The sequence below is a fragment of the Pseudonaja textilis genome, chromosome 1 (genome assembly GCF_049901715.1).
Source record: "Pseudonaja textilis isolate UNSWEBS1 chromosome 1, rPseTex1.2, whole genome shotgun sequence".
Classification (NCBI taxonomy): domain Eukaryota; kingdom Metazoa; phylum Chordata; class Lepidosauria; order Squamata; family Elapidae; genus Pseudonaja; species Pseudonaja textilis.
In genome coordinates, this window is record NC_141990.1 from 212,743,696 (window position 1) to 212,768,792 (window position 25,097).

Consider the following 25,097-nt stretch of genomic DNA (forward strand, 5'->3'; position numbering starts at 1 on the left):
CATTTTATAGTTAACTCCGGGCAGAGTTTTATAGCAACAATTGTATTGGTTTTCCCAAGCTATTTTTATGTACTGTGAAACAATAGCATATAAATAGTGCTGCAGTTGTTTTCCACAGTAAGTCCTTTTTACAGGTAAAACCACTTCCGATGATTTCATGCCAAAAGAAACTGGAGAAGCTAGAGAAGAAAAAGTAACCCTTCTAAATGCTCTGGCCTGATTCACAAATTCACAGCAAAATTGGAATGGATTTGAGATAATGTGTTGGTATCCATGGATACCATAATTACACCCAAAATTTAAGTGAGATGTTTGTTAAGTGAATGTTGCTCCCTTTATGGTCTTTCTTACCACAGTTGTTAAGTGAATCGTTGCAGTTGTTAAATCAGTAACACAGTTGTTAAGCAAATTGGCTTCCCCATTGCCTTTGCTTGTCAGAAGGTTGCAAAAGGAGCACGATATTGGGACATTGCAACTGTCATAAACACGAGTCAGTTGCCAAGCATCTGAATTTTGATCACATGGCCATGGGGATGATGCAATAGTCATAAGTCACTTTTTCAGTGCCGTTGTAACTTTGAACAGTCACTAAATGAACTGTTGTAAGTTGTGGACCTGTAATCAGCTGAAAATGAAAAGATTGACCAGTTTTCCCTTAGGTCTTAAGAAAGCAGAATTATAAGTCTATTGGGTTTTGCCTTCTGTCTTCAATAAGAGACTTGTGGTGTCAAAACAGCTATAGTAATTTTCTTTTATGCATAATCTTTTCATGCAATCTTGGGGATCAGCAAGGTTTTTTTCCCCTAGAAATCAAAATCTTTTGGATTTGGTACAGAAAGATGTATCTTTTGCTTTATTGAAAGGGATTGTGTTTCCATGGAATATGGCATCATAAAATATATTCTACCTTTATGGTGAACGGATAAGTTTTAGACCTTACCCTCTGAGGAATGGTACCTGACTACTGCTTAATGAACTATGGCACTAAAATCTGACATAGCCTAGTTTCTTGCCATATTAGGTATATCATTTGGTGTGTCACCATCATGCTATTTTAAGCAAGTGTTTTCCTTCATAATAAAGTGACAATAACAATGACAATGTTTCTACAGCTGAGAATGGTGCCATCTTAGATCTTAACTTGGAAATACTGGGTTTGTTCCCAAGGTATCTATTGTAATAATGTCCAACTGTTCTTTCATCTTTTGGTCTCAGTATTTCAGACTATACAGATAGGACTTATAACTTTACTTCCAGGAAACTCCCTCTATTTCACTGAGCACAAAATCTTGGAGGGAAGCGATGCTATATGGGGATGTTATGTTCTCTCAAAACTATTTCCTTACTAATGCTAACATCTTTCAGCATTCAGCAACCATTGAGAGGATATAAAGCCTGCCCTCCTTTATGCTATCTTGGACAATAATTACTAGATAATGCTGTAAGATGTAGCGAAGGACTAATTAATAAAGAGCTTAATGGAATTAGACACAATCTCCTTGTACAGACATGTTTGGAGGGAGTGGATCTTGGCCAGATACAACCTGATGGGTGTCTGCTAACCCCTCCCCCCAATTATTTCTACTTTTGGCACCAGCTTGCATTGGCTCTTTCTCTTCGAAGCCAATTGCTAAAGAAAGGGAATAGCAAATATCTACTGGTACTGATATAAGCTTTTTGGTGTTGATATATCACACCTATTGATTCTTCATTCCTTTCTTTGGGATATTTCATTCACATTAGGTCCTCCCTAAATGGGTGAATCCGAGTTGCTAAACCATACACATTTGTGCTCCTGGCGATGCCTGATCAGTTTCCAGGGTGTGCTAGTAACAGGAAGTCAATAATAGCACTAGCAATAGCACGTAAGACTTATATACTGCTTCATAGTGCTTTACAGCCCTCTCTAAGCAGTTTGCAGAGTCAGCATTTTGCCCCCAACAATCTGGGTCTCCATTTTACCGACCTCAGAAGGATGGAAGGATGAGCCAGTGAGAATCGAACTGCCAATTTTCAGGCAGGCTGCAGTACTGCATTCTAACCACCGTACCACCTTGGCTCTTAATGAAAGGAAAGAGATTCTTCTGCAAAAAGCAAAATCCCATCAAGCTTAATTCCTAGTGACTTCATGGACACATCCCTACAGTTCAGATGTGCTTTACCACTACATTGTTCCAAAATGTTTTTTTTTTTCAGCTTTGTACACTACAGCCCCATTGCGAGGGGTTTACCCATTTATAGGCTTACCAGATCTGACCTGCTTAACCTTTCAAGAACTGCTGCTACTGCCACCTACCTCTACAGTATTTATTTTAACACTCTGCCTGTGATCTATCTCAGAAGTTCAGCATTAGTAAACACTGCTTATATTTAGATGGGGAATTCCAGCATTGTTGGGAAGTTGAACAAAATATCCCTCAAAATGGCAGTGGCAAAATAGTTTCCCAATGCTGTCAAAGAATCCACATGGATATCATCGCTAGGCATCAAGCTTGATTTGAGGGCACATTCAACTTTTGAACACATTGTTTTGTTCCATACTTTCTGCCAAAAAGCTTAGGTTTAAACATTAAGAAAAATATTCTCGGACAATTTAATTTTTTAAAAAATGTAAAAATATTCTTAAGAAATAAGAATAGAATAGAAATATTCTTCGGGTGTGTTTCAGTATTAGCAAAACCACTCTATTTTACATACTGGAAAGAATCGTTTTCTGGATTTATCTAAGGGGAAGCACTTTGAAACGTATGAACCCACCTTTAGACTAACTTTGTCACTTTGAATGTACACTAATCGACATACATTAAAATGAAATTTCATTGCATACAGGAACAGAACCCGACTTTGGGCAACAAACTAATGTATCTTTTGGCAAAGGATTAACAACGTCCCGGCACTTTAAAGGAAAACAGCACGTTCATATGCTGAACTTTAGTTCCCTCTGCAGAAGCAGCTCGACTGAATTCATTCCTAAAATTTCGCACCCCCATAGCTTTGCAGCCAATTCAGTGCATTACTTTTATAGTTGAACTTCTATAGTTTTTCATTAGACACATACGAATCCATTGCGGCTGTACATAACAGCACTCCTTTGAACAGCAAGAGCCATCCATATACACAGCCGAACAATTCGTATGCATTCATACACAGCAGGGGTCTCCAACCTTGGCAACTTTAAGACTAGCGGACTTCAACTCCCAGAGTTGGTTTGCTGGCTGAGGAACTCTGGGAGTTGAAGTCCGCTAGTCTTAAAGTTGCCAAGGTTGGAGATCCCTGATATACAGGACGAACACACCAACGCCTCAATCGGAATCGCCCAGAACCCGCGAAGAAATTCAATTAAGCCACACCGAGTTTGCGCACCGCTGCTTCTATTGGCCCAACGTCACCGCGGTTTCCCACCAATAAGCGGCAGGCGTAATCCCATTTCCCCGCCCACTCGCTCCGTTCCCGCTCCGACGGCCGCCGCCTCGTAATGACGATGGGGGGGAATGGGCGGAGCCTACCTCAGGCCCTTCCCCACCCGAAGAGCCGTTGGGGCTGCCAATCGTGTCTAGGGACGCGGCGCGAGCTGGCGGGATCACTCTCTCTTCCCCCTCCACACCACAACCAAGAGCGAGGATGGCGAGGCCGGGCTGCTTGAAGCACCACAAGGTAAAAAGCGTCTTTACTCGAGGAGTGCAGGGAAGAATAAACCCGTTTTGGGGGGGGCGGGGGAGAAGTGTGGTTGAAGATTCCACTGAGTGCAAGGAAATAAGCGCAAGACATATTTTGCTTTAGTTCCCCCCCGCCTTTGGTTGCAGAAAGGGTGGCGGGTTTGCCAATCCTTGAAGGGCAGCCACAAAAAGAAATGAGGGTCACATTATTCTCCAAAGCATCAGAAAGCAGGACAAGAAACAACGGCTTGGAAACTAGTCAAAGAGAGAAGCAACCTGGAATTAAGGAGAAACTTTCTAACAGGACAATTAACCAGTGGAACAGCTTCCCTTCAGAAGTTTGCGGGTGCTTTACCACTGGACGTTTTTAAGAAGAGATTGAACAGCCACTTATCTCAAATGCTTTAGGGTCTCCTACTTGAGTAGGGGGCTGGACTAGAAGACCTGCAAGGTCCCTTCTGACTCTATTCTGTAATATATGTAAGAATATATAGAAGGGAACTTGGAGGTCTTCTTGTGTTGTCCTTATCCTTAGGTGTGATTAAAATGTGCATATCTAGTTGTAGATAGATGGGTAGAGATAGAGATAGAAATGTCCAGTTTAATTAAAAGAAGAACTAGTATCTTAAGGGGCTGCCACAAAGAAGAGGCGGTCAGACAAGAAGGTAAGACAAGAAACAATGGATGGAAACTAATCAAGGAGAGATATAACCTAGAACAAGAAACTTCCTAACAGTGAGAACAATGAACCCAGGGGTCGCCAACCTTTTGGACCTCAGGGACCACCAAACTCATAATTTTAAATCCCAGGGACCACTAACCGGTTCTGTGGGTGTGGCCTAATTTGTGGCTGTGGCTTGGTGGTCATGTGACTGGCTGTATGTAAATATTATAAATATTTATATAAATATTGAATTTTTTACAAAAAAAGAGCAACTTTTATTCAAAATCAGGCAAAGCAAGCAGGTAGGCAGATTGAGTTGCTCACAGAATCACAGATTCATTTAGTGATCTATCTATCTGCCATTGGCTAGCCCAGTCTCAAATTTGCTTGCCGTGAGTCTGCATTGAATAACAGAACCTTCAGTCCTTAAAAGCAGAGCTGAAGACCTAAAGACTAGCTATAAAGCAAGAAATCCAACCATTTCCTGCTTCCTAGCTAATCTAAATCTCCTGGCACAGCAGAACAGATGATGGTCAGAAAAAGGAAAAATAGCAATTTAACAGGCAAGTTTGCCAGGTAAGGAGTGAGTGGGCGGGGACAGTTCCCATGGGCCATGTGGGTGGCACAGCCTTGTGTTTCTGCACAGCCTGGATTAATTGCTCTGGGAGTGAGATTTCTCTTTGGCCCACCAAAATTTTCTTGCGGCCCACCAGTTGGCGACCACTGAATTAACCCACTTGTCTCCAAAAACCTCCATCACTTGAGGTTTTTAATAAGAGACTGGACACTCACTTGTCTGAAATGGAATAGGATTTTCTGATTGAGCAGGGGATTGGACTATTAAGACTTCCAAGGTCCCATCCAGCTCTATTCTATTCTATTTGTTGAGAAAGAACAGTAATCCACCGAAATAGCAACAGTGAACTCTCTGAATGGGATGTGCAATGCATTTTTGGTATGGCACTTAAGAACAGGATTGAAAAGCAACTCCTTAAGATAAATAAATAGATAGAATTCTTTATTGGCGAAGTGTGATTGGACACATAAGGAATTTGTCTTTGGTGCATATACTCTCAAAGAAAAAATAAAATACATTTATTCATCAAGAATCATAAGGTACAACAGTGATAATCATAGGTTACTTATTAAGTAATCAAATCATACTAGGAAACAAAACAATATAAATTGTAAAGATTACAAGCAATACGGTTATAGTCATAAGTGGGAAGAGATAGGTAGTAGGAAGGATGAGAAGAAGAATAGTAATACAGTCAGTAAATAATTTGACACAAAACTCTAAAGGATTTAGAGTGAGATGCAGACTTAGATTTCTTGCAACAGGAAGTATCTCTTTTGAGGAGGAAGAAGCCTGGATTCAACACCTTTTTAATAGTAGTAGTAATAATAATAATAATGGTAAAAATAAGGCATATTCATTTTGTAAGCCACTCAGGATGGCTTCAATAATGAGATGTGCGGCATACAAAATTAAATTGACTAGTATGTTTGTCTGGAGTGAGGTTAATCCCTCACTCCAGACACACACACTAGTCAATTTAATTTTAAGTTTAAGAAACTGAAAGTTCTGACTCCGCCTGTTGTAATATCAGCAACATTGTGTTGCTGAAGTGAAGACAATGCAAGAACCAGGAGTGATTTTTTTGGACAGGATAGTGAAATTTTACCAGTTGGAAGCAAATTGTTGGACTCAAGATTCTTTTAAGTATGTGGCATTTGCCTTTGGTTGGATCTCAAGATTTTCTTTCTGATAAGAAAGAAAATAAAATCTACAACTGTGTTGATCTCCAGTGTCTACAATGAGGGGAGCAGAGAAAGGCCATTCAGACAAACACAGAAGTGGTACCAGTAGGTCAGACCACTTTATACAGGGACCCCCCAACCATCCTGTGAGATCAGAAAGAGACAGACTACTCCCAAGTCCTTAGTAACCTTGCTGGGTTGAGGGTGGATTCTTGACCCTTTAACCATTATATTTATCACATTGGAGATTAGGTTAAGGGAGGCAGGATAACAACAAAGCCATGACATTGTGATTCTGCTCTTTTTGTCCACGATATGATATGATACAGTTATACAAAAGTGGCACTTTTGTGGCATGACATTAGCATCCTGACAAAAGCATCCAGCTCTTGCAGAAGCATATAACTTCATTAAGTTTGACTTTATTTATTAAATTTATAAGCCACTCCTTTCACCAATAAGGTGACTGATCAAAAAGTTAAAAAAATATCAAAACAATTACAACTTTAAAAAGCTCTATAGATTTGCTTTAGTCTTCTCTAAAACCACTGTTCATATATAAAAATAATCTTACATTTGTATCACATTTTATTCATGTATTCACAAAGGGCCAGCTCTGAGAAACATTTGGACAACCTGAAGTATATTTCATCCAGGATCCTTAAGTCTATCAATACTAAAGATAGAAACAGCTTTTTAAAGGGTAGTAGGTAGTAGTACATTCCATTATACTTCCCACTTGTTGAAACACTAAATAGCACTGTTCATGCTACTTATGATTTCAACTACCTAAAATAAGTGTTGTTTATCTACATTCAAATCATGAGTTGCCAATGTTAAAAAACACAGTATAATCCTTTCCAGCTGCCTTTCATCCTCACATCTGTTGGATAATTGCAGGTGTTGTTAATACCATCTGTGTAACCATGCCCTTTCTGGGTAATTTCATATTTATCTAATATGAAGATCACTGTAGGTACAAGCGCACATTCTGAAAACTGCAAGCTCAATCACTTAAGTTAGTTGTACAATCAGAAATTGCATAGTTGTTTTTTGAGGCTGAAAAATATGAAGGCCCGGAAAGTTTCAGGAAAAGCTTACCACATTGCTTGTTTTGTTTTGTTTTGCCTCTCCTCCTACCCCAGGACTTCACATTTCTTGTTGTAGTATAGAGTAGTTAATGGAATTTGGTTGCCAATTCATATGTGTTATCTATTATTCAAAATATTATTATTCATACTGTTTGTGAAAATATGTTAATTTAAAATGAAAAACTTGTTTTAAATTCATCCCCTCTTAAGAAGTGAATTAAGTTAGCCCATATTTATAAATATTCAGAGACGCTGAATTGCTACAGATTGTTGTGTTTAGAGGTTACTTTGCATTACTGTCATATGTTTCACTCTAAACCCATGCATTTTTAATTATTTACTATGCTGACATATAATTTTTCCTTCATAAAATATTTATTTTAAATAACTATGCTATTGTAAACAAATATGCCATTCTTGGCAAACCAGATGTGATGGACTTGTTGGAAAATGTATGTGAAAATGAGTCATTTCTCATACAATCAACAGGCATTGACTTCAGGAAGATTGACAGGATCAACTAAACTGACAAACAGGAAAAAACAGTAAGGATATCTTCATTAATTATGATGATAATGATGCTATTTGTTCAATCATCCAATTCTTGGCAATTCTGTGGATCAGCTCTCTCCGCATTTTCCAATCTTGTATGGCTCTTTCAATTTTTTTTTATGCTCTGGCTAATGACAGCTTTGATGGTGTCTAGCCATCCTGGTTTTCAGTGAACTCGCTGACCATTCCAAGCCTAACTGCCCTTTCTAGTAAATTTGATGGCATGACATAGCCGAAATAAGTAAGGTGAAATTTTGTGATGTTTCCTTCCAGGAGTGTGTCTGGTTTTATATGCTCCAGTACTTGTTTATTTGTCACTTTTGCTGTCCAAGGAATGCACAGGAGTCTTTACCAACAATCTTCATTAGTATATAGCAACATTATCATTGACATGTAAAGCAGCTAATTGTTAGTATTCTTCCAAGTCAGAGATGAAGCGATACTTATGTGTCCTGATCATTGGCTGTGTTAGATTAAAACACTAGAATGAAATCCAACAGTATTTCAAGGACTGTTAACTTCCCCAGGCTTGCCACTGATATCGTTCCTATTATCTAACAAAAAATCCCAGTTTTGTAGTTAACAAGGCATTTAAAATGCTTAAGATTCGTTAACAAAATATCTTTCACCCCATCATCCAAGTGATACAAGTGATAAAGAACTGTAGGAGCCTTGCTCAATTTTAGGCTCTCTAGCTATACTGACACTGGCAAAGATGCAATCAATATACTGTATATTGAGAGCAGGGCACTAAACTGGAGAAGACTGTTAAGTCTCCTATGTCCATAAAACCTGTACCTTTCAAGATTCTGAACTATCCAGAAAATCCATCTGCTATAGATAGTCCTCTTCTTGATAAGCCTGATGTTGTACACAATGTAGTATGCTTATACAATGTAGTACGCTTGAAAATGTTACAGTACCTTCAGACTATAGTTTTAATATAATTGCTTACAGAGCTTCTTCTGCATTTGAATTTTAGTATGTCTAATTTCCTAATAATAAATGTTGACATTATTTTATTTATTTAAGTCCCACCTTTATTACCGTATTTCCCCATGTATAAGCACCCCCTTTGTATAAGCCAACCCCCCAATTTTTGGACTGTGAAGTTTTGAAAAAAATATTTTATTAGAGAAACAAGTTATGAAGAAAGAAAATTTACAAAGAAACAAAATTCAAGATTCATAATAATCACTCATACACTCATCATCACTATCTGCTCCATCACATTCCACGTCTTCTTCAATATTATTGGCATCTAATTTAGCTAACAGTTCTTCTTCTTCCTCTGTGTCATCTTCATCGTCATCTTCATATATCAAATGATCTTCTGAACCATCAAGAGAATTAGATATTCCACATTTTTTAAAGGCTTTGACAATGATCTCGATCTTCACACTGTCCCAAGCCTTCTTTACCCACTTCGAAACTTCTCCAATTGATGGTTTCTTCAGTCGACCAGTTTTGGTAAGATTGTCTCCTGCTGTCGTCATCATGTAGTGGTTCCATTCTTCTCGTAGTGCCACCTTAAAAGCTTTATTAATGGAAACATCAAGGGGCTGAAGCTGACAAGTCAGGCCACCTGGAATAACCGCAAGTTGGGTTTTCATAGTCTCGGCAATCTTCTTAACATCCTCAGTCAAGTGTCCCCTGAAGGAATCGAAGACAAGCAAAGCCGGTTTCTTAAGCAGAGCTCCTGGTCGGCATCCAAATATCTTCTTGAACCAAATTTGCATACCATCAGTATTCATCCAGCCTTTCTCATGCATGTGAAGAAGTATTCTGTTGTGAATTTCTTCTTTAGGGAAAGTCTTCCTCTTAAAAATCAACATTGGATTTAGCTTGGTTCCATCAGCAGCACAACCCAAGACGACAGTGTATCTGTTCTTCTCATTTCCAGTTGTCTTTATGGAAACTGTCTTGGCACCTTTCAGATTGACTGTTCTGTTGCTTGGACAGTCAAATGTGACTGGAGTTTCATCCATATTATAAATTTGAGAAACATCGTAATTCCAGTGCTTTCTAAGGTTGATGATGAACTTATGAAACTCCACTATTTTTGCTTCATAATCTTCAGGCATTCTTTGAGCAAGTCTGGTGCGAGTCCTCATTGACAGCTTCTCTCTCTTCATGAAGCGATAACACCAATTTGCTGAACCAGTAAAGTTTTCAACTTCTTTTTCTCTTGCTATTCTTTTGGCTTCTTGCAAAATCATCTTGGTTGTAATAACTACACCATGTTGACGTTGCTCAACTATCCATGTTTTCAATTCCTTCTCCAAATGTGGCCACTTGGCAGACTTTCCACGACATGCCTTTTTCATCCTTGGCATTTTTCGAAGTTTCTCTTCCTGCTTTCTCCATCTGATGATTGCCCTCCGATCTGGTGGAGGTCCAAATTCCCGCTCAGCTGCATGATTACCAAATTCTTTGGCAAACTTAATGACTTTTAACTTAAAGCTTGCAGTGTAGGCTTGTCTCTTCATTTTTCAGCCATTTTAGAATTTCAAAATAACACAGTAACGAATACTGTGTACAATCTTGCAAGTCGCACGAAAAAAAAGCAGCGGTGCTGCAACACCGTCTGCCCCGCGATCGCCGGCAGGTCGACTGGACGGTCGCCGCCAAGCCCGGGCGGCGTCCGTACGGGCGACGACAGACGCGAAAAAGCTTCAGATGAAAGTGCGTCCGCGACGTCTAGATCTACAACCGGTCATGGCGTCGAAGCGGTGCGGGCGACGCTAGCAATCTACGCATCGGAACGAGAGTAGGAACGAAGCATTCAGGCCGTTGCCTAGCGTATGCATTTCTATCGCGTACTCACACTCGTAATCGTATCATCACTTACAATTTTTACAAAAAAGTATAGCATACTGCTGGAAAACCAGTTTATTCCTACTTTATTATTTTATGCATTTTTCACGTATAAAAAGTGTACCTGCTTTGTATATGCCACCCCCCTACTTTTTGGGCTTGAAAATTTTGGAAAAAGGGGGTGGCTTATACATGGGGAAATACGGTATTTTTAGAAAGAACATGAGGTGGCAAACATATCAAATGCACCTTCCTCCTCCTATTTTCCCCACAACAATAGCACTGTGAGATGTGTTGGGCTGAGAGAAAATGAGTGGCCCCAAATCACCCCACCAGCTTTCATGGTTAAAGTGGGACTTGAACTCCCGGGCTCCCACTGTCTAGCCTAGATCGAGCTGGTTCTCTATAATAATTACAAATTATTGTTTTGTAGCCTGTTGAACAGTTTATCGGGATATCATTTCTGTCTTTCAGGATTGCTCCAAAAAAAGTAGCATATGCAGAGTCTGATGCTGGCTATTCCCTGTATTCCACAGATTCAGAGGATCAGGTAAAAAGAGAATGTGATGCAAAAATCTACCCTGAGACTTTTGTTTGCAACCTTTTCATCTATGTTATATTTTATAAGACGTACAGTCTATCATATATGTACATTAATTAAACGGTTTAATTAAAAGTAATATTTGTATTTGTCCAATGCAAATTAGAGTTTACATGGAAAGGGGAATGTCAGATGTTCGAGCTGGTTTTAGAAAAGGTCAGGGAACATGAGGTACTGCTGATTCACAGTTGATAATGAGATATACCAAAAAGAAGTTAGCATGTGCTTCCCTGACTTTAGAAAGACCTTTGAATGCATCAACTGAGTCAAGCTGTGGAATGTCCTTTCAGAAAACAGGAGTTCCAGAGCATCTCATTTCCTCATATGAAGTCTATACAGGTAGTCCTCAACTTAAAACAGTTCCTTTAGTGACCATTCAAGGTGACAACGGCATTGAAAAAAGTGACTTATAACCATTTTTCACATTTATGACTATTGTAGCATCCCTCTGGTCATTTACATTGGGATGCTTGACAACTGATTCCCATTTGTGATGGTTGCAGAGTCATATGATCACCTTTTGCAACCCTCTGAGAAGCAAAGTTAAGGGGGAAGCAGGATTCACTTAACAACTGTGTTACTAACTTAACTGCGGTGATTTGTTTAACAAATGTGGCAAGAAAAGTCGTAGAATAGGGCAAAACTCACTTAACAAATTTTTCACTTAACAACATATGTTTGCGGCTCAATTGTGGTCATACATTGAGGACTGCCAGTACACAGGACAGGGAGCCATAGTCTGGAGCCAGCAGGGTGAAACAGGTCAGCAAAGGAATGAGATATGGTTGCATCCACTCTTTTTGTTTCTGCAACATATGTGCTTTATGAAAAGTGAAAATTAGAAGTAGGATAGAAAGAGTATTAATGTTTTTTGAATTTGGATTTTGGCAAAAATCTCTGAGAATACCATGAAGAGTTGTTTGTATACGATACCCATGCATGTGTTAAAAGGAATTTTGAATTTTTTTGTTTAGTGCATGTGTATTGAACAAAAATTTTGTCTAGTACACAATATTTATGTGTCCCTTTTCTAGATTGCATAATTTTAAACATTTGATTTCAACCATACAATTGGATTCTCTCTAAATAAAAGAATCATGCCAACAGGAATTATAGTCATCCAGAAATGAATATTCTTTGTCTGGCTCTTTTTTCCTATCACTTTCCCTTACTGAATACTATAAACAGTTTGAAGTTTCATCAAAGTCAGATCCTGGAACTCAAATAATTTAATGGAGGAATGTTTTCATTGCTAGAATATTCACTAACTTTGAGAATAAAGGTAAATTAATGAGCTTGCTTCTTATGCTAGAAGCTGCCTTTTGTAATCTTCTTAATATCTTTTCTGAGGTTGCAAATATTCATCATGGCCTTGATCGCTGTGCATCTTTGCTAAGGGATATTCTTCAGAACGAGTCCCAAGGTAACAATTCTTTTCATTATTTGAATATAAAGTTCATATCCTTGATAGCTTATCTTGTGGCTTAAATGGTTTTTTTTTTTTCAAATGATGCTAGGCATGGCGGGCAGCTCTCAAAAAGCAGTGAAAACTACTTTCAGAGCAGCTCCCAGACCTTTGCTGAATAAAATGGGTGCTGCTAAAAAGCGAGGTGTAAAGAAAAAAACCCTTTCAGCAAATGTGCAAAAAGAAACAGGTATGCACTTTTTCTTTAAATTTAATTTTTTTTAAACCATGCATTTATCTCATTCATTCATCATTCTGCTTCAATTACATAATAGTTATAGGATGTAATTTTTGCCCCCAAAACCTGAATGTCTGGTTTTCTCTATAGATAACATACCATTGAAAATACTCAATAGATTTGTTTCATGAATGTGTGCCTTCATCCACCAACTGCATATGTTTCATATTTATCGGAAGGGGTTAAGTGAGAATGTTACGCTAGATGTAAATCACTATATAACAGTCATAATTCTTGGTCTATGTCTTACTAAAAATAATGATGGTTTCTGCTTAAGAATATAGCTAATGTTACATGAATATAAACATGTTATTTCAAGCTTTTTTACCATAGCTACAAATCCATAGCTGCATTTATTAAAAAAAACTTGCAACAGCAAGATTCTCAAATCCAAACAATTAGTTCTGCATCTGGATAATATTAAAGATATTAACAAGCTAAGCATTTTCCATTCTGTTTTTTGTAGCATCTGGGTTAAATAGAAAGGTAGTTTCAGGTAATGAAACTGCAGATGAAAAAAACATAACTCCTCTAAGCACGAAACAAGCCTTTTTTGTTAAATCGATTCATGGACCTTGCACTCAGAATTCTCCTGTAATGCACCAGAAATTGTGTGAGCATGCACAGTCCCAAATGTTGAATATCCATCCTCCAGTGAAATCCAGTGATAGTCCTGATGTCCCACTTTCCTTCATTCCTGAAGAGGGTAAGCGTGAAAGCAGTTTGGCTGTCGTTATGCTCGTTCATTTGTTCAAAAATTTGTTCATTTGTTCAAAAATTAATCATAGTGTTGTTAATTGTTTGGTGCTTGTCCTCCTTTTAGCAGCATATCAACCTGCTACAGCATTCAACGGCCATCTACCTACTTCCACACCAGCACTATCCCCACAGCAGGCAGTTAATCCTTCTGTTGTTCACCCTGTAAGTAGTGAAGTAGTGTAAGTGTTTGTAGATTTGTCTTTCCCTGTTTTATCCTAAACACGTTGCTAAAAGCAAAATGTTAAAATAGAACTGTTGTAAAACAATGCACACTAGTCATGACTGAACTTGTGATTGGATTTGGGATGGGTAAAGAAAAAAGGCGCTTGAACTTCAATTCCTTTTGGCTTTCGTCCACAAGTTGAACAGATACTGTATCTTTAGAACCTTCAGAGGAGAAGCAACGGATACATTTTATTTTAAATTCAACACGCTGTGTTCTTAAGCAGAAATCCAGCTGTTCCCAATACTCAAGTTGTTTTGAGGCCCTTTGTATTTATTAATTTGTTCCTGAATGTTTGTTCCCCCTTCCCCCAGTTTGTCTAAATTCTGCAACTTCTCAAATATGTGCAAATTGAATTTGCTGGTTACCTCTTCTAAAATTTCTCTTGCCACTTCAGTTCTGATCATTACAATTGAAGGAAATGGGGAGAGGTAGCAAAACTGTTTTAAAAATCCAAACACTTGCATATTCCAATTTTCTCTATTCCATGTCATCTATTTTTGCCCTGGTGACAAAAATCAAGTCATTGTTGTTTTCTTTGTTGTATACAAAAGTAAAAGATATGTCATGCTAGCGTAGAAGAAGCAGCATTTTTCAAAGTTCTCTCTAATTTGCAACAGTACTGAAATTCCCATACATATTTGCCATTTCTACTGTTGGACGTTACCAAGTTTAATTAGTTACTAAAGAAGTCTGTCTCCAAGCAAGCATTATTCTCTGGTATTGGATTGTTGTCATATTGTTTAATATCAACTTGTTTGCTCATACAATAGGTGCTTAAGGTATGGAAAATCTTACACTCCATTCCCTTTTAAAATTGCAATTAATTGTAAATTAATGTAATTTGAATTGTAATTAACTTACAAGTATATAAGTTCAATATATTTCAGCATGGCAGAACATTGCTTGTGTATGTATGCTTGTCACAGGGCCTTCCCATGGACACCTGCAGCCAGTGCGTCTCACGAATGGGGCCGGCCCTTGTAGCCAAAGGCTTCAGGACTTCTGCTTCTATGGCTCAGACACAACCATCAGCTTTGTGCTCTGCTCCACCCCAGGTGGCTCCCTCTGGTCCAAGCAACCTCCCATCCTCAGCCATCCTCGCTCCATCTCCTGGCAGAGAGGCCGTGTCAGAAGGAATCCACAAAGAACAGTTTAATGAGGCAGAGTTGATCAGATGCATTCAAGCACAGCTGGCTCTGTTGCAGACACGGGAAAGGGAGCGTGAGCAGAAGGAGACTATCAGAAATTGCCCAGATGTTGATCCGGTGCCATCCAAGCCACTCATTTCCAAAGAACCGGAGATAGCTGAAGAATACAATGAAGGCACTTTAAGTGAAGAGGATGCCTTAGATGGCATTGATATGGCACCTGTGAGAGAGACAAGCTGCCAAACTAGTTTCAGCACAGAAATCTTAAAGCCTCAAAAAAACAGCCTGCAGAAAAGAGTCCAAAAAGTGAAAACTGTGAAGTATCTTTTGGCAGAGCTCAAGGCCTTGCTAACTGACCATGGTAATATGACTGTTCTTATTATGATTTGCTGGGAGGAACACTTGTGAATATGATCAGTCCCGAGGTGGCCTACTAGTGTCACTTGCTGACTTGGTTAGATATGGTTTTAAGATAAGCTCATATTGTGTGCTTTGGTGTAATGGCTAAGGTGCTGGCCTAGAAACCAGGAGAGACTGAGTTCTAACCCGGCATGAAAGTCAGCTGGATGACTTTGGGCCAGTCTCTCCCTCTCCCTTAGTTCAATCTAGCTCACAGGGTACTTGTGGAGAAAATACACAGGACTACAGGGCTCAATTGTCGTAAGTTGAGGAATACCTGTATTAGGGATGTTCACTGCTTATATAAAGGTGAGATAAAATGATGGTAATGATATTTATTATCATCATATGGGAGCAACTCACCACAGAAAAAGTGCTCAGTTTAATGTGAGTAGAAAATACGATAACCTCAAAACAAACTTTGATCAAACAGCAGAATCTTTTGATAAGTTATCCTGCTGGATTAAACATATTCTTTGATCATTTTTATCTTGCTTTGCTGCAAAGTAGCCAATATAATGGTTAAGTTGTTGAACTAAAATCAGGGAGATCCAAATTAAAGTATATCCTCAAAACGGAAGCCTTTAGGCCAATCGCGACTGCTTAGCCTTAGCCCAACCCATCTCATGTTGTTGCATCAAGAAACACAAACCTGTTAATGCAAAATAAGCTTCTGTTTAACTTCCCTCATTTGATTTCCTTATTTTGAAATTACTTGTAATCTTATCAAAATAATTGTGGGTTATTTATTGATTTAATAATCTTGTTTAAATTCATCCATCATAAATCACTTTCTAGTAAATAGGACAATTGCAGCATTTTTAAAGACTTAGTGATGATTGGAAATAGGCAATTACAAACAATAACTTTGCTCCTATCTTGCCCTGCTCTGGGCAAACTAATGAATGCCAAAATTTACCATGAGAATTTTATATCGACAAAATAAAGATTTTGAACTTTTGCACTTTTGAATGCACCTTTACTTTCCCATTGGTGTTGCATGGTCTGCAAAAATAAATCATGATAGAAGTAAAGACTTGAGATTTTAGTCTTGTTGGGTCATGTTTCCAATCTTACATTTTGTTCAAGAAGCCACAATTCTGTGCTGTTTTTACCATTCTGAAATAAAAAGTATAAGGCAGTGAGGGAATGTTGAAGCCTCAAATAAGAACTGTCAGTGCTATATAAATGGAAAGCTGTCACATTTCTTGGTCCTCATCTTAAAACAACCTATCTGAAGGGTGGTCCCTGTTTTTCATATATTATATGGCAGTTGATAGAGAAACCTAACACAGATGCCAAGAATCATGCATTGGAAACCTGCTCAGCCCATTCATATTAGGATGATAAACTTGATTGTCTACAATAATACTTTCTGAAGAATGGCTATTTGGCTATCTGAAAATACATTTTTCCTTGTTTTCCTCTCACTGAAGATTCAGAAATGTTAGGGGTGCTAGATGAAATAGATGACACCACGTCACTCTTTCCTGTAGCTGCTGAGAATACAAATGTACAAGCTGAAATAGCACTTGCCCTTCAGCCTCTCAGAAGTGAAAACGCCCAGTTGCGCAGGTCAGTAAACAAGAGAAAAACATTGTACTTAAGGCGACAGCGGTGGTTCACCAGATTCCAAATTTAATCTAATTATAATACAGTGAGCATTGTGTTGGGATTCTGAATATATAGATACTTGTTATTTTGGCCTGATGTCGATCACTTCAAAAAAATTGAAAATCAAATCACATCTGGACTGAATCCATATCTTCTTGAGCAGAGCAACAAAGCTACTCCCAGAATTTCCTCTTCTCTTCTCAGAATAAAGCTGAATCCAGGGCATATTCTGACAATGGCAGATATGTAATAAAAGGGGAGGGAGGCTTTGGTGTTTGACTGTATATATTATTCTGGTGAGAAGAAAAGTGGCAATATTGCATTCAGTGACTGAGATGTGTCCTCAGTTCAGAGTCATCCTTGTAGTGAACCACCCAAGTTGCTGCAATTTAACCTTCTAGACAAGTAACAAGAATACGGAGATAGAGTAGTTCAGGCCCCAATTGGATAATCCACCAGCTGCTCAGGAAGATGGAAGGAGAGCAAGATGGGGGTAAATGCCAATCGGGCTGCTTTCAAAGAGGTTATTTCCAACATAATATTCCCAACTTTGGGGAACATTGTGGAATGAGTGAGGATCCAAGCACCAGTCATGTCAGATTTAGAGGGAGTTGCAATCTGGCTGGGGAGACACCAGGGTCACAGCTATCTGAAGATGACGGCAGAATGAGTATCAAGATTTGGGAGAATAATATGCTCCATCTGCAAGTGGATTGTCTATTCTACTTTTCTCAAGAGACTTGAAATAGACCCTACGTGGTAAAGGAGTAGGGTTTTTAAGCCTTTGGTTTAAAGTGTGGTCTGGTGGGAAAGAAGGTTGTTGCAGTGGCTGGACTTTAACCACTTTCTCAGTTATACACCCACACATATACCTGATGGAGAAAGGGATTTTAGGCCACAAGGAGATTCCATCCACCAAGAACAGGATTGATTTTCTTGACTCAAGAAGTTAGGAACTGGTTCGCTTCCAGACTGAAGAAGTGGACCATTTCAATTGGATCCAGCCCTTTAAGTGGGTTAGGAGAGTTTTATGCAACCACACTAGAAAATGGGAGGTAGGATTTGAATATGAACAGGCCAATTATCCCAATAGAAGTTTTCTGCCCAAAAAAGGTGATTTCTGGAGAAAGAAAGTTTATCTCAGGATGGGCAGATTTTACTTTTTTTCAGTCAAAGTGAGGAAAAAGCACTGGTGGGAGGGCATTTTTAAAGTTGCACCCAACTAACAAATCTATTTGTTAATGAAGAAAGTATTTTTTTTAAAAAAAAATCCCTGCCTTTTATTGTAGACAACTGAGAATTTTGAACCAACGGCTGAAGGAACAAAACAGAGCTGAAAAGGAATGTAGCCTGGATAGCAACTTGGAAGGTAAGTAACAAGGTATAAATGTTTAAGTATTTATTAAACTCACTTTCAATGGCGTCTGAGAACTGGAAATATTTTGACATATTTCTAGAAATGTTGTGATTTGCTGGAATATGGACTGATTCTGTGTGTTTCTCTGTACTTAGTTATTATATTAGTTCTATTAAAGCCACACATCATATACGGGTCTCCTCTTCTCTCTTTCCTACTTTTATCCTCATATTATGTTTGTGGCCTCCAATAGCACTGATGGCATATTTTAAGGATAACTGGCATTTTGATTCCGAATGTGATAATTGTATTTTCTCTGCAAAGATGATGGAAATATTTTATTAAGGGTTCAGCAAAGGCTAGATTTTGAGGTGAATGAAATATTTCACATTGGAAAGAGAATGGAGTTAACACTCTGGCCCCACCTGTTTTTTCTAATTTACATGAATCACAGAGATCTCAAAGAATTCTTTATTTATTTTTGTCTAACTGTGAGTGCAGCTGGCCAAACATACTGGGACTGGGTTGTACTCTGGTTATTGGTTGTATAGAGAGAGATATTCAAGTTCAAGTAAATGCAAGTATTCTTCAGAGTTTTGGATGGGTGTATGATGATTAGAGAAGATAAAAAGAGACTGCAGGTATGACCTTATTCTTCACCAGTTTAAAAGCGTCTTTGTGTTTGTACACGAACAAAGCAATAATATTTACTAATAGCTTTTTATAAATTACCTTCAGAGTAACTATAGTCCTTGACAAGAAACTTTACTAGTGTAATACAGAATATGAATATCTGCCAGCTGCACTGCAAACAGCAAAAAGAGTAGTTGATTGTCACTTGTCATACTGTCGTGTATTGAATGTCACTGGCAAATTGTATCTTTCCAGAGATTAGGCATCAAATATTGGCTGCATAATATTTTATACTGTTCTAATGCCTCCCTCTCATAAAACACAAGGTGATCTACTGAGAAACATAACAATAAAATACAGCTATAAATGGTCAACCATAAAAGATTCTGCAATTCATTATTCATGGCGCATACTGCTAAACGTGCCACCCCAGGCAATAAATGCCCATTATTGCCACCGCCTTCTGAAATGCCAGAAGTCTAGAGTCAGGTGTGTTGCTGGGGCAATGTATTTCATGCAGATTTAAGAGCCCTACAGTAACACATCTCAGAGGTTAGAAGAAAGTGCCTTCTTTTTTTCAGTTAAACAAGTGAAATATTTGTCCATGGACCGTATATCTGAAAGAACTATTATGTTTTCCTCTCATAGTTGTGTCCCTCCAGTCTTTGAATATGACGTTGCAGGGTCAGTTGAATGAATCCATGAGAAGCATTGAGTTGTTGCAAGATAAAAATGAAGAATTCATTAAAATCCTAGAAAGCCAAAAAGAGGAAAACAAAAGACTAACTAGACAAATCCAAGAGAAAGAACAAGAGCTTCTTGAAAAGAAACAACAGCACGATATTGACTCAACCAAACTCAAAATCGGTATGTAAGTTGGCAAACTTTGGGAGGAGGGCAGGTCCAATCTTTGTGCATTCATAATGGAAATTAAATCTCATTGGTTTCTGATATATTCTAGAAGCAGATGAAATGTTGACCAATGTGAAGACTTACCAGTACAAGTTTGAAGCCGCTGAAAAAGAAAAGCAGATTTTGGGCATAACATTGCGTCAGCGAGATGCAGAAGTGAATAGACTGCGTGAATTGACCTGGTACTGTTAACCTTATTTATTTCTCTTAGTGTTTCAAATCACTTAGCAAAATTGTACAGTGCCCCGGAGATTTAGAACAATAAATTGAGAAATGCATCTTTGAAAAAACATTGAAAACCTCAATAAATTTAGATTTGGGGAAGGAAAAGCTACCAAATGGAATAATATTTGATTTCTTTATTTCACATTCTAAAGACTTGGACAATGTCGCAGAATTATTGATGGAGGATGGGAAATATTATTTATTTTACTAATATATGAATTCTCAGTATAATTGTCAGCCACAAGGTGGTGGCAGTGACTCATGTAGGAAATTGAAACCTGATTTATTGAAAAAAAGAAAACTTTTGTAATAATAATGTATATTAATACTATTTACATTGTGGATTTTAATCCTTATTTCATTTCCAATAGAGGTACATTACTTAATGCTGTCAAGTGGTGTTTTAATACTCCAAGGCTCTCACATACACATTGTAGCCCCAGTTAGATGGAAAATCCTCTCTGGAAGTTACCCAGCATGCAGTTCTTTATTTTGACTCGAACATTGGGGATATATTAATGAAGCCTATTCTAAAGGTTACAATATTAGCAATTCTAGAGGACTAGTAGAAAGGCTGAAGGAAGCATGTGTATTAAATGGAGGGTGTCTTTAATTATGTCTGATAGTGAGATAATAATCAAATGTGATTAAAGGACCAAATTATCTTATATTTACCTTTTTTATAAAGCAAACATTTCATGTCTTCATAACTGTGGTTTATAAATTAATTTATGAACTTCTTTCTAATATTGGTCCACCTTAAATTTCAGTCTTATTTTGTTCTCTTGAAGATCAGCATAGGTAATTCTCTAAGGGTGGTGTGGTGCTTAAGATGTTAGATAAGGAGCTACTACAGGAGAGGCAAAATACAAAATAAATTTTATAAATAAATAAATAGATTAATATATATATGATTTGTCATTCTATGAGAAAGATGGGGAATTGTAAGCAGTATAAATCCTTTACCTGCTGTTTTTTGCCCCTAGAATTCCTGGCCCACATTCTACAGGAAAGCCACAAATTATTGACTGAAAATTTTCCCATGTGTTTTAGCTCCAAAAAGGTTCAGAATATTTTTGTCAAAATTCTATTTTTTGCACTGCAATACCACGTAGCAGCAAAACAATGCTGGAGAACCAGTACCACCACCAACTGAGCATCTCTGAATACATTTTCTCCAGCCCTTAGAAATGGGGGAGAAATAGAAAGAAAAGGGCAGTTCTGGCTGTAAAATGGTTTCCCATTCTCCCCAGTGGAATGTACTTAGAGTTAGATACCCTGATGCTTCAAGTATCAGACAGATTATACCCTGACTGGAATACATATCTATTCAGAAGTGAGCCCAATTAGTGCTGCTAAGATTGTGCCTTGGATTTTCAAGCCTTTACACCTTTGTCTCGTTTTGACATCATGTCTTGACATCTGTGCTTTACAGGGCTCTTCAAGGGAGTATGTCAAAACTACTGTCCGATCTCACTGGGGATATGGTGAAGCCAAGACAAGTCAGCAGTTTATCGAAAGCTCTCCTGGAAATTCACGAGAAACAGTTGCAGCCTAATGCATACCCTCTAAGCGATTCCATAATAAACTATCTAAAAAAACTAGAAATGGATCCTGTTCCAACCAACGTGGAGCTCCTCTTAAGTGAGAGTGAGATGAAGGAGCCCAAGGAAGTATTGGATGTGAGGGCAGATGCGCATCCTGCCCGAGAGAGTCAGGTGGTAACAGGGGAAACTGTGGCTTCAAGAGATCTTCCTGCCTTCCAAAAGCTTGATGCAGAAGCAGCCAGTTGCTTGAGCACTTTAGAGGGTCATGAGCTAGATGAGACTATTTACATTCCACTGAGTAGCAGTCCATCTCAGAAACCAGTCACGACAGCTGAAAGGAAGACAGTCGTACAACAGAACTCGATTCCCCACAAACTGGAGTATGACTCTAAGCAGCCAAGCAAGGTTGAGATGCTGAGCAACACCAAGATTGGTGATAAATTCTACGGTAGCTTTGGTCGAAAAATGACTGTTGAAAATAAATCTGAAACTCTGGGGAGGATAGAGAAGCTGGAAAGTGAGAGACTCCAAATGCAGCCAGAAGAAAGAACTAATGGGTCTGCTAATGTGATTTTGAACAATCCAGGCAGACTTCAGCCTGGTAAACATTGTTATGCTCAAAAAGGAAATGGGCAGAAGCACGCTGGAATTTCTGCTTCTGACTCCAGTTTTTCCACTCTTGACTGGATGTCAGGAAAATCTGAGTGGACTATATCTTCCTTTTCAACGTTCACATCCAGAGATGAAGAAGACTTCAAGCATGGATTAGCAGCCTTGGATGCCAACATAGCAAGACTGCAAAAGACATTGCAGAACAGCTTGAAAAAACAAGGAGACTTTGAAAATACCTCAGTAGTTCCGGATAACTAGGGAAAATGTACTTTTTAAAAAGCTTGGTGATTTGTAACCTTTTTTTATTCTTTTGAAACTTCGTCAGTGAATAACTTACTGATAAATTAACAGTTAATTAAAAGGCTGTTTCATCACTGAAAACTTACTGATAAAATAAATCAAGGGCGAATTTCAAATGGATCTGCAAATTTTAATATTTACAGATGTACGATTGCTTTGAAATGTATTATTAAAGGAATAGTGGCTTTCATGAATGATTGATAAAGGCCAAACAAAAAGTGTGTAATATCTTTCTAGAATATGCATACTGGAAATATATTGCCATGGATGTCATAATAGAGAAGTTTTAATCTTACAACTTGTTGATTTGGCTAATAAGATTTTGGCCCATAACTTAAATGCAGGCTTGCAAATACTTACTGCCCTCTTGCATATTTATATGCTTAGAATCAGAGATGGGAGAGGCCAAATATTTCATCCAGTCCACAAATGTTTGCATACACATATACTCAGGTACTCTGTGCACGATTCTCTACAGATGCTTTTTGCAAATTGTTCAAAAGAAGATTATCTGTCTCTGAAGACTTCTAAGACAACTCACTATGTCAAGTAGCAGCCTCTTCCACTGACTGAAGCTTGTATTATCAAGATGCTCCTCCTGATATCCAACTATGAACATCTTTCCTTGTACTTTACTTCGTTGGTTTTAGGTCTACCCTCAAAGTCAATAAAGTCCCTTCCCTCTTCTGTGTGACCCTTAAAATATTTGAAGATTGTAATCGTATCTGCCTTGTCACCAGCTAATCCTTTCAACCCAGAAGCACCTTAAACAGTGCTTCCAACATGAGTGGGATAGGGATCTTATCTGCCTTTAGTCATTTTTCTGTAGGGTAAAAAACACCCCAATCCTTTGCCCTTCCTATGGCTTGGTTTCCAGACCTCTCTCCCTCTGAATTTTCTCCAGTTTTTCGTCTGGTTGAACCCTGGTGCTCAGGATCAGACACGGTTTCTGGAGGGTGGAATTAAAGCACAACACAGTTTCTTCCAGCAAACTGGACTCTTTATGTTTCTGCTAATGCAGCTTTTATCATTTTAGCATCTGCATCAAACTATTGGCTAATTTTAATTTCTAGTCAACAAAGTCACTCTGATTGCCTTCATAATATAGCTCCTTCCTATATTTGTGCCTTACATTTTTCATACCCATTTTTCTTTTATATAGCTTCCACCCTATTCCTATCAGCTCTCTATTCAAGACTGTTTAGATCTTTTACAATTTCAACCACTCCTCCCAATTTTGTGTCATCTGCAGACTTTATAAGTATTCCCTTAACTCCAAGTGATTGATAAAAATGAACAGCCGAGGACAAGATAGCCCAATGGCATTCCATTCAGCAATTCCACTGCAGCTTAAATAGAGCTGTTAATGATTGCTTTTGGGGTTTAGTAATTTAGTCAATAGTGAGTTCATCTCCCAATAGTATCTATTCCAGGGGTGTCAAACTCATAGCCATGGCCCGGATGCATCACACACTGGTCATGTTTTAGCAGAGGGGGGGAAAGTTGATATATGTCACGTGAAAGAGCATTAGAAGGCACCATGTCAAAGGCTTTGCTGAAGTCCAAGAAGTGAATGCTCATGCCTACTGATCTACTAGATTCCTTACAAAAAGGAGTGTTTTGAGAATCTGTTTGGTCTGGGGGTTAAGGCACCAGGCTAGAAGCCAGGAGGCTTTCTTAGGCAAGAAAGCTCTCAGCCCAACTCACCTCACAGGATTGTGGGGAAAATGCAGGGAGTGGGAGGGACTAATGTGATAGCCACTTCCAGTTATTTATAGAAATAATAGAGTGATAGAAATAGATAGGATATAGATGATGGTGATAGATGATGGGTGGGTGGATGGATGGATAGAAAACAAACCCATGTTGTCTCCTGTTAATTGTAGCATCCTTATCTAAGCACTGATAAATGTGCTGCTTGCTCATCTGTTTAGATGCCTTCATCCAGTATGGCCATTATACTGATAGGTTGGTAATTTCCCAGTTACTCCTGACTGGTGATTTAAACAATTGTAGTTTCACTAATTCTTAATAGAAGAAAATGTCGTCTTGACAGCTTGAAGTGTAATTACTTCCAACTTTGCTCATGGATGCCTAATCTACTTCTATGCCCAGAAACACCATCCTACTTAACGAAAATCACCTTCAACAAATATTTCACTAGCATCAGCCATAATTGTATCACTTTCTTAGAAACAGTCACAATGGGCTCTTCCTCTGAATACTAAAATGTCAGACAATTCCACCTGGATTTTCGGTGCTAAATATAGAAATTCAGAACTTAGCACACCTTCATTAACTTGTGTTTGCAGTTCACAATCCATGGGATTGCCACCAATCTCTTCAGTGCTTTGCCTTCTCTGAAAACACTTTTATTCAATATCTCCCTCTCACTCATATATACATCATTACAATATATACAAGCAATCACATACATTGCTTTACTCCAATATTTTCAAATTGTTGCTATAACAAAACAGATTCCCTCTCCCTCAGAGTTCATTAGCAGATAATTTGCAG

General features: G+C 38.3%; 1 protein-coding gene across 2 annotated transcripts; it reads left to right on the forward strand.

The window, feature by feature from the left end:
- Positions 1-3,524: 3,524 nt before the first annotated feature.
- On the forward strand, positions 3,525-22,795 carry CCDC14 (coiled-coil domain containing 14). Of its 2 annotated transcripts, none has more exons than XM_026708041.2 (13): positions 3,525-3,654; positions 7,662-7,717; positions 11,016-11,091; positions 12,493-12,565; positions 12,660-12,797; positions 13,312-13,551; positions 13,669-13,766; positions 14,757-15,339; positions 16,814-16,952; positions 18,281-18,360; positions 19,630-19,848; positions 19,943-20,075; positions 21,554-22,795. In XM_026708041.2, exons 1-13 carry the CDS (start codon positions 3,622-3,624, stop codon positions 22,533-22,535), a joined length of 2,850 nt encoding a protein of 949 aa, XP_026563826.1. In that variant the 5' UTR covers positions 3,525-3,621; the 3' UTR covers positions 22,536-22,795. The 2 variants fall into 2 exon arrangements, with proteins under 2 accessions (XP_026563826.1, XP_026563827.1); XM_026708042.2 differs by having other exon boundaries at positions 3,535-3,654; positions 13,672-13,766.
- Positions 22,796-25,097: the final 2,302 nt, after the last annotated feature.